Source organism: Belonocnema kinseyi, chromosome 2, assembly GCF_010883055.1.
Source record: "Belonocnema kinseyi isolate 2016_QV_RU_SX_M_011 chromosome 2, B_treatae_v1, whole genome shotgun sequence".
NCBI classification, from domain to species: Eukaryota; Metazoa; Arthropoda; class Insecta; order Hymenoptera; family Cynipidae; genus Belonocnema; species Belonocnema kinseyi.
In genome coordinates this window covers 108,261,598-108,270,765 of record NC_046658.1, presented here as the reverse complement: position 1 = coordinate 108,270,765, position 9,168 = coordinate 108,261,598, and the positions used below count along the sequence as shown (strand labels likewise).

At 26.7% G+C, this 9,168-nt stretch overlaps 1 protein-coding gene across 2 annotated transcripts in view; it reads left to right on the top strand.

Annotated features, from left to right (window-relative positions):
- Window positions 1-6,482, top strand: part of LOC117168507 (kinesin light chain) — a 43,041-nt gene extending 36,559 nt beyond the window's left edge. For both annotated transcript variants that reach the window (XM_033354231.1, XM_033354233.1), the window contains one exon: window positions 5,643-6,482. In XM_033354231.1, coding sequence (XP_033210122.1) covers window positions 5,643-5,672 — 30 coding nt within the window. In that variant the 3' untranslated portion in view covers window positions 5,673-6,482. The remainder of the gene's footprint in view (window positions 1-5,642) is intronic.
- Window positions 6,483-9,168: the final 2,686 nt, after the last annotated feature.

Below are 9,168 nucleotides of genomic sequence, written 5' to 3'. Positions count from 1 at the left end.
CTAAGATTCTTGAAAAAAGACCAAAAGATTTTGGAATATTTCATATATGTGAAGTCAAAATTTCAACAAATAAGTTAATTTTCAACCAAAAAAAGAGAAATTCTCAATTAAAAAATGTCATAAATCATTGATATTGGAACCAAAAAAGGTTTCTGTTTTTAAGTTTTAATTTTTAATAAAAAACCAGTTCAACTCGTCCAAAAAAGATTAATTTTTACCATTTCAATTTATAACCAAAAAAGTTCAAATTTTTTCCAAAAGAAAAATATTTTCTACTAATAAGTTCAATTTTTGAACCCATAAATATGAATTCTCAACGAAATTATCAACTAAAGTAGACTAATTTTTAAACCAAAAAGACGAATTTTTAATTAAAATGATAAATCTTCAAAGGACAAAAAATTAATTTTGAATAAAAATAGATTAATTCTCAACAACAAATGTAATAGTCGAAATTTCAATAAAAAAAGATTTAAATTAAAAAAAAACTTGAATTCATCCAAAAAAAATTTATTTTGAACAAAAAATGTATTGATTGATATTGCAACTAAATAAATATTTTTATTTTAAATCAAAAAAGTTGAATTGATCTAAAAAATACGAATTTTCAACCAATTAGCAGAGTTTTTAATCAGAAGAGATTAAATTTAAAGGCGAATTTCAACAGAATAGTTGACGTTTCAAACAAAACAGATTTTTCAGTCAAGAAATAAAGACAATTTCAACCAAGTTGTAATTTGAGAATAATAATAATTTTTAATACTATAAATATATATAAGAAAATGTATACATTTTCTTGAGAAAATTGAAAAAGATTTTTGAAGATCTCAGATGTATCGAAAAAGTATCATTTTTGTCACGATTTTACCAAATTTTTGAAAAAATTCGAGTCAATTGAAAAGATATTCAACACTTTCAGAAGTTGGGAAGTAATTGAAGAATTTTTTGTAAATTATATATATGTATCATTTTTTTAAATCTTTAAGAATTAAAAACACCTTTCTTAAATCTTTGATTTTTATCGAACTTAGAAATCTTTTGAAATGTTTTGATATCTGTTTAAGTTTTCTTTAAAAATTCTTTTAAAAAATCTTTAAAAAATTACATTTTGTTTTAAATTTTTTGAAATCTTTTCGAATATCAAATTCAAAACCTGTAAACCTTCTTAATATCTTTCAAATTTATTTGTATATTGCTAAGTTATTTTTTAATTCTGCAAAATTAAAAAAATTGCCTAAAAATATTAAAGATTCATTTTTGACAATTTTGGAAATATTTTGAAATGTTAAGAAACTCGAATTTTTTATAAAATTTTACAATCTTGCAAAATTTAACTAATTTTCTTTAAAACCGTCCACATTCTTTTTTGAAATTAAAGGAAATCATTTGAAATGTTTTGAAATCTTTTTTAATTTTCTCTTAAAATTTATTTATCAAAATAAAAAATCAGTTTCAATTTTACCAGGAATCTTTAGATTTTTTTATTATCTTGAAACTTTAAATTTCTTAAAAATTTTTTTTAATATTTAGAAATCTAGATTTTGTTTTCATTTTTTTGTAATCTTCTTAAGATTTACAATATTTTCCATTTTGTTTTAATTTCTAAAATAATTTAGTTATCGTAAATTTCTTAAAACCGTGCAAAATTAAAGAAAAATTGTCTTTCAAATTTCCAGGCTCTTTTTTTACATTCGGAAACCTTAAAAAATTAAAACGAATCTGTCTATAATACATAAAACTTCAACTATTTCAAATTTCCCCAGTTCAGAACAAAAATTTTTCAAATAGGTAGCATATTAATATTTGAAATTTTTGTAATTTAAATTACTACAAATTCAATAATTTCAAATTAAAATTGAATTACTTCGAATTGAAAGTGTCGAATCGCTCAATTTGGCATTATTTAAAATTGAAGATGTTAATAATTGAACAATTTGCAATGCTTCTTTTTCAATTTTTCGCATTTTGGTTGCCCTAAATGTAAAATTATCCACTAATAAATGTTTTAATTTTGAATAACTTCAATTTAAAAATGTTTCATTTGAAATTATTTTTGTGTTTTGAAGACTTGTAATAAAAATAGTTCAATTTTGATCACTTCTGCTATGAAATTGTACAATTTTAAGAGTTTTCAACCTGGAATTGTTTCCTGAGTCTTGAGTGGCCACCCTGAATTTACCAATTGGGCCGATATTGCTTAAATACCAGTATTAATTTTCCCAGCACGCATTTGTATTTAACACTGTGTAATCACTGGATATATTTTGCGTTGTGTTTACACTTTTGAGTTGAGTACGACGGATTGATCTGCAAAACGAAACGAGTGAAGAAGATTGGCATTTGCGTAAACAATTTTGCAGGTGCGTACACGTAGAGTTTAGATTTGTATAAACCTTTTCCTAATTCATAATGCCTTACAATTAGTACACTTCGTGGCTTAATTTGTACGTTCGTCGATTTGTCCTCAATGTTTTAGCTTGCTTCGCACTTGTTTTATCAATTCGTAATTTACAATAAACTTGTTTCGAAAATATCTTCTTCAGGAAATTGCCATTTTTTTATTATATTTTCGAGATAAGTTGTTTTTATGTATGACCGGGGTTTAAGACGTTTGGAAATTAACGGTAAAACGGATTTCATAAACTGAGGCCAAACGGAGAAGCCATTTTCTCTCGGCCGTTTTTTTCGGAGAAAGTATTATTTTTTATATAATAATTGAAAGAAAAAATGTTTATCTAAAAAAGGAGTAGAAAAAAGTTGTCTACATCGGCTTTTATTTTCGTGACTTACCATCCTTACCATTCTTTTTACCGGCTTCCTCCGGTTTGGTAGTAAACGTAATAAGTCACGAATGCAAAAACCGAGGTAGACAACTGTTTTATCTGCTCCCTTTTATGATAAATAGCAAAATAATCCAACACTGCGATGGTGTCGCTGATAGGGCGAATATTTTTCTTTCGATTACTAGATAAAAAATATAATTTTTTCCGATAAAGCGGGCTTTATCGGGATTCTTTTTACTCTTTAAATTGTTTATACAAAAAACTAGACAAAATGGCTTTTACGTTTGGCCCCAGTTTATGAAACCCAATTTACCAGTGATTTCCAGGGGCCTTGATATTTAAATAGCAGTAGTTATTATCCAGAGTGAGCAATTTATAATTCTGTAATTTATATATTTCTATTCGTCATTGACAACAATATGTATCTTGTCGTTCTGGCTGTGCTTGCTCGTTATATTTTCCACTTTTTTTTATTACACATGTTTGTAGTCCGCTGTCGAATATTCCTTGGTTTTTTTTATATTCATCATTTTATAAAACGACTTACACTCATATGAACCTCTCGTCTTGACCTAAAACCTAAAAAATTAATACTGCTTTCTTCATTTTTACTGGCTACAACATTTTTGATAGATAAGAAAATTCAACCTCTTTTATATGCTTCTTTTCTTTTTTTCTGGCTGAATTACACTATTTGTGAAATTTTGGTCCTATTTCTTCTTTTTTCAACCGCTAGTGTGTGCAACTAGAATTCGAAAAAATTGCAAGTTTAAAAAATATATTTAAAATGATCAAATCCTTGAAAAAAAAAGAATGTAAACTGGAAACTCATTTGACTTTTTTAAACTCTCATAAAAAGATACAAGTTTCAAATAAATTCCTTGAAGGTTCCAAATTTAAAAATTGATCAAGTTTTTGAGTTTTGGGAGTATGAAGATTAAAATTTTTTCCCTGTTTTATAACATTTTCTGATATAATAAATTGTGAGGCCTGGAAAATTCTTTGAATAATTAGGGTGTCTGCTCAAATCCCGGAATTTTCAGGTTTTTTTTCCGCTCTAATTTTTCATATCACGGAGCCATTCAAATCTTTTGCATTTTTTTTAAACATTCGAATCGAAATATGTATACGTTTTTGCGAGTTTATTATACATAATGTTTTTTTTTCAATTTCTAGGGATTCAATCAATATGCTTAATTTAGACAGCTTTAGCTAATTATATTACAAGATATTCTTAAATGTATTAGCACCGTCTAAATGAAATACTAAAATAATATTAAAAACATAATAACTTGAATGATAATTCAAGCCAATATTTATTTTATCTTATATACTTAAAATTCAGTGCATATTTAGGTAAAATTAATGTGGTTAGTATATTAAATTCATTTTCAACGCAAAAGATTAATTTTCTACCTAATAATATGATTTTTCAACCAAATATATAATTTTTTAAATAAAAGAGAAAATTTTCAACCAAAAATGGAATAGTTAAATTTTCATTTAAGAAATTAACTTCAGGAAAAAAAATTAAATTTACAACAAAGTAGTTAAATTTTCAAAGTGATGAATTTTCAACTGAAATGATGAATCTTTAACTAGAATAATTTAATTTAAAAATTTAAAAAATTTAAAATTTAAAATTTTAAAAAAAATTTAATTAAAATTTAAAAAATTTAAAAATTTAAAAAAAAATTTTAAACCAAGATAATAAATTGAAACTGTTTAATTTTCGCCGAAAAAGATGAATTTTTAATAAAAAATATTTATTCCAATAAAAATGTCGTATTTTCAACTAAAAATGATAAATTGTAAATCAAAAATTGAAAAGTTAAACTTAGCCAAGCTAATTAATATTCGACCAAAGAGATGCATTTTTAACAGAGTGATAAATATTCAACTGGAACGTTGAATCTTTCCTAATATAATTGAAGTTTCAACCAAAACGATTAATTTTCAACCAAAAAGATTGATTTCTTTAAAAAAGTACGAATATCCAACTAAAAAAGATAATTTCTCACCCAAAATTTAAGTAGTTTAGATCTAGTTAAAGAAATTAATGTTTAACCAAAAAGATGAATTTTCATCTAAAATTATGTAGTTTCTAATTGGAGTAGATACATTTTTTATTTGAAAAAAGTAAATTTTAATAAACAAATTTAAAAATTTCAAGAAAATAGTTGAATTTCCAGTAAAAAAATCATTTGCAGCTAAAGAGAAAACGAATTTTCAAGAAAATAGCCAATTTTTCAACCTGAGATTAATATTCAATTACAGTAATGAATCTTCAATAAACAAATTATTTTTAGACAAAAAGTTTACCTTTCAAGCAAGGAATTATATTTTCATGAAAAATAAGATTAATTGCAATCGAAAAATGTATTATGAGTTGATATTTCGACCTGAAAAGATTTAAATTTTTGAATAAAAAGAGTGGAATTCAACCAAAAAAATACGAATTTTCAAACAAAAACGTACATTTTCATCCAATGTTTCTACCAAAAAAACGAATTTTCAACTTAAAACTATAGATTTTTAACGAAAAATGGAATAATTAAATTTTTATTTAAAAAGATTAGTTTCAAACCTAGAAAAAGAAATGATTTTTTAATCAAAATAGTTTACTTTTACAAATGAAGAATAACTGTTATTCAATTTTATATTGCAATTAAAAAAAAAAAAAGTACGCTCTCGAAAAAAGTTCAAGACAATTTCAGGTTTTTCAGGTAGAGTAGACACCCTGATAATATATTGAAATAGAATCTTGTTCTTCTCTATCCTGGTAATTATTCTGAAGACTCGAGATTAAGGTTGTTATTGAAAACTCATGGCAGAAGGTGCGACTTTTTTCTGTTGTAGGAGCGAAAACAGTCGGTTCGGGCTCAGTAGAGGGAAACATTTCCAGCGAGAAATAAGCGAGTGATTTGAAGGAAGTCAAAGGGCTCTGCAATGTTTCGTCAAAACGTTGATTTGACGCCCATCGTCATCCATTGGCTGGATTGTTTCTCTATACAGCACATTCCAGAAGTTTAAAACGCGCCGCAAGAATTGAATTCTTTGCTTTTCTGGCAGTTAAAACCACAAAATAATTGAATCAAATTAAAAAAAAAAAAAATCGTGAGTCGAGAGACTTGTTTCATTCGACGATGGTTGAATAATTGAATCATCATGAAATAATTACATAAATTTAACCCTTGTGTAAACACCCACCTTAATCTACCTTTTTACACACTTGAGGCACCTAGGTACCCACTTCGCTTTTTTCCATTTTAAAAATATTTATTTAATTGAAATCGTTTTCTTGTCGTTTATTCCAAAAAATAAATAGCAAAAGTGAGTGCCAAAGGCCCAAAATACTTAAAAACGCATAAGAATGTAGCAAATAATTAATAATTAAATTATTAATTATTCTGTTTTTACTCAACATATTTCACGTGCATGAATCAGTGAACTTGATGAGTAATTAATAATCCAAAGTTGAATTTTTATATGGTGGGTACCTAGATACCCTGTGTATTGTCCGCGACGTATGTGTACTTTAAAGTAGATTATTTTTTCAAAATAAAATTCTAAACATACCGTTTTGTTTAGATTTTATCGAAATAATGACGATTCGGAGGCCCCTATCAAAATTTTAATTTTTACTCCACACACACACACACAAACACACACAAGGGTTAATTGGTGTACTGAAACTCCGGAATCGTATTGTGCACGGCAATCGTTATTAATATTGTAATTTAAAGGCTGAAAATTTTATTTGCTAGCACATTGGAAAGTTGTGTGTACACATATCTTTTTATTACTGATGAAACTGTAACTTCTGAAAAGTTTCTGGAAGTTAGAAGAGGAAATCGGGGATACTTTCAGTCCCTGATTTAGGTTTTGCAGCAAATTGAATTTATTACGAATGCCGATTTTTTAAAGACAGGAAGATTTATTGTGAAAGCTACATGTATCTTGGGGGCTTGAGAGAGAATAATGCAAAGTGAGATACCTGAATGGTACTTATTGAAAGACTCTGTAATCGACGTCCTCTTTATTCTATCTGTCCATTTGAAATTAATATTTTAAATTTTAATATTAAGATTTGGTAGTTGCAAGTATTTATTTTATCGTCGTTTTAATTGTCCCAGCATGATCGATTTGCTTTCGTACTGAAGGAATCGAAACCTAAAACTTTAGTTTTATGCAATATTTATTATTTTATACAAATCCTATATTTATTATCGTCTTCTAAATCTTAAATAATTTTAATTCCTCACGTCGGTGCAATCATTGCTTGAAAATTCTAAAAGGGATGATGCTTTCTTTCTTAGAATTGAAGACATTTTTTCATCCGGGATTTTCTAGATCGCTTGGGTTTAAACTTTAAAGTGTGCTCTCAAAAACTCTAGTTCATGCATTTAAAAATACCTGATATGCGCCTGAGAGCTAAAGGCCTACAATTTACGTCGAAACGTCACTCTTAATTGCGATTGCTTCGAAAAAATCGCATAGGTTTGATCGAGGCTTTAAAGTTGTTACTTTTAGCTATATATTATTCGGGAGAAAGTTAAATGAAAAACTTCTTAATAAGAAAGAGAGAACTGTTAGGGGTAAAACGATTTTTTATACGCCGAAACTGCAATTATTAGAATATGTGTTCCTGTTTTTTGTAGTCATTTTTTCGAGGCGATCGATTCAGAATTGAGTTCAGGGCGAATGAATGCAATGTGAACATTTTTTGTTAGTTTTGGAAAGTTTTAGTCATTTTGAACGAATTTCTCCAAGAAAATTAAAATATCACTCTTGGAAAGTCTTTAAGAAGATACAATTATCAAGTTTCTGAGAGAAACTTTTATCCAGAGTCGCTAGGATAGCAATGTGGTATATTTATTTTAAAAAGACATAAGTTTAGGGAAAAAGTTTTAAAATATTAAAATTTAGATTTATTTCCATAGAGTGCCCGTTGTTTTTCAACGTTTCGAGATCCGTGACGCGTAAGATTTACCGAAAATATGTGACGTAAGTTATGTTCGAAGTTTGCCTGCCAGTGTACATCGTCTTTTTTACGCAGGAACCACTGATGTGATATATGCTTAGCTTAAGAATTTAAAAAAACTGGATCTGCAAATTACAGGACTTTCGGGTATTCTGGCTCTCAGGTGCAAGTATTGTTATTCGATGATGATATTATGTAAGCTTTCGTTTATAATAAACATTTTAAATTATACCTTTTTCTTGTTCTTTCACCCAAACGCTTTTGTTCAACATTCTTTGAGGGAAAAAATCCTTTTAATACAAAACAAAAATGTTGAATAATAATTTTTCATTTTTAAGGTGTATTCGTGTTGAAAATTATATAAATATAATTTGCCTAAGAGTCTTGTGAAAGACAAAAAATATTTTTGAAAACTTCATATGTGTCAAATCAAAATTTCAACAGAAAAGTTGATCTTCCACCAAATAGTAGAATTTATAAATAAAAACGATGAGCTCTCATAGAAGAATGTCATACTTAATATTTCAACCAAAGAAGAATTTTATTTAAAAAAAAAACAATAAAAAACAGTTGAATTCATCCAAAAAATACCAATTTTCAATAAAATATTTGAAACCTCAACCAAAGAAGATTCATTTTGAAGCAGTTATATTATTAACCAAGAAAAGTTAAATATTTTTTAGAAAAGGCGTATTTCCTATAAAAAATAGAAATTTTTTATTGAAAAATATGAATTTTCCGTAAAAAAATGATTTCTTTTTAAATAATTTAATTGTCAAACAAATACATGGATTCTACTTCAACCAAAAAATTAATTTTTAATAAAGTAGTTAATCTTTTAACTAAGTCATTGTATTTTCAACTAAAAAAGATGAATTCTCAAACGAAAATGTAGTAGTTGATGATTGAACCAAAACGTATTTTCAATTTTAAATCGTACAGTTTTGAATTAATCCAAAAAGACGAATTTTCAACAAAATACTTGAAAGTTCAGACAACAAATATTTTAAGCTTAAACTGAACACTTGCAATTTTAATTTTTCTTTAATGATGAAAATTCTAACAAAACAGATGAATTTTCAAACCAAAACAACAAATTTTCAAAAAAATTGTTGCATTTGCAATCAAAAAAGATTTTTTCAGTTCAGAATTAAAAAAAAATAGGCAAAATACAAAATAAAAGTTTTCAGAGACTATTTTTAAATTTTCTTTGTTTATTTACAGTTTACATAAATATAATTACAGTCGGACCCCGATTTAAGTACTATTTTGGTTCTGACCTTTGACTTATAGCGGAGTCGCCGAACGTAAACAGTTAGGGCCGGGTGGAACAATATAGATAAAGTTGGGTGTGCACAGAAGGTCTGAGCGCATTACTATTACCGAAAAATGATTAAAAAA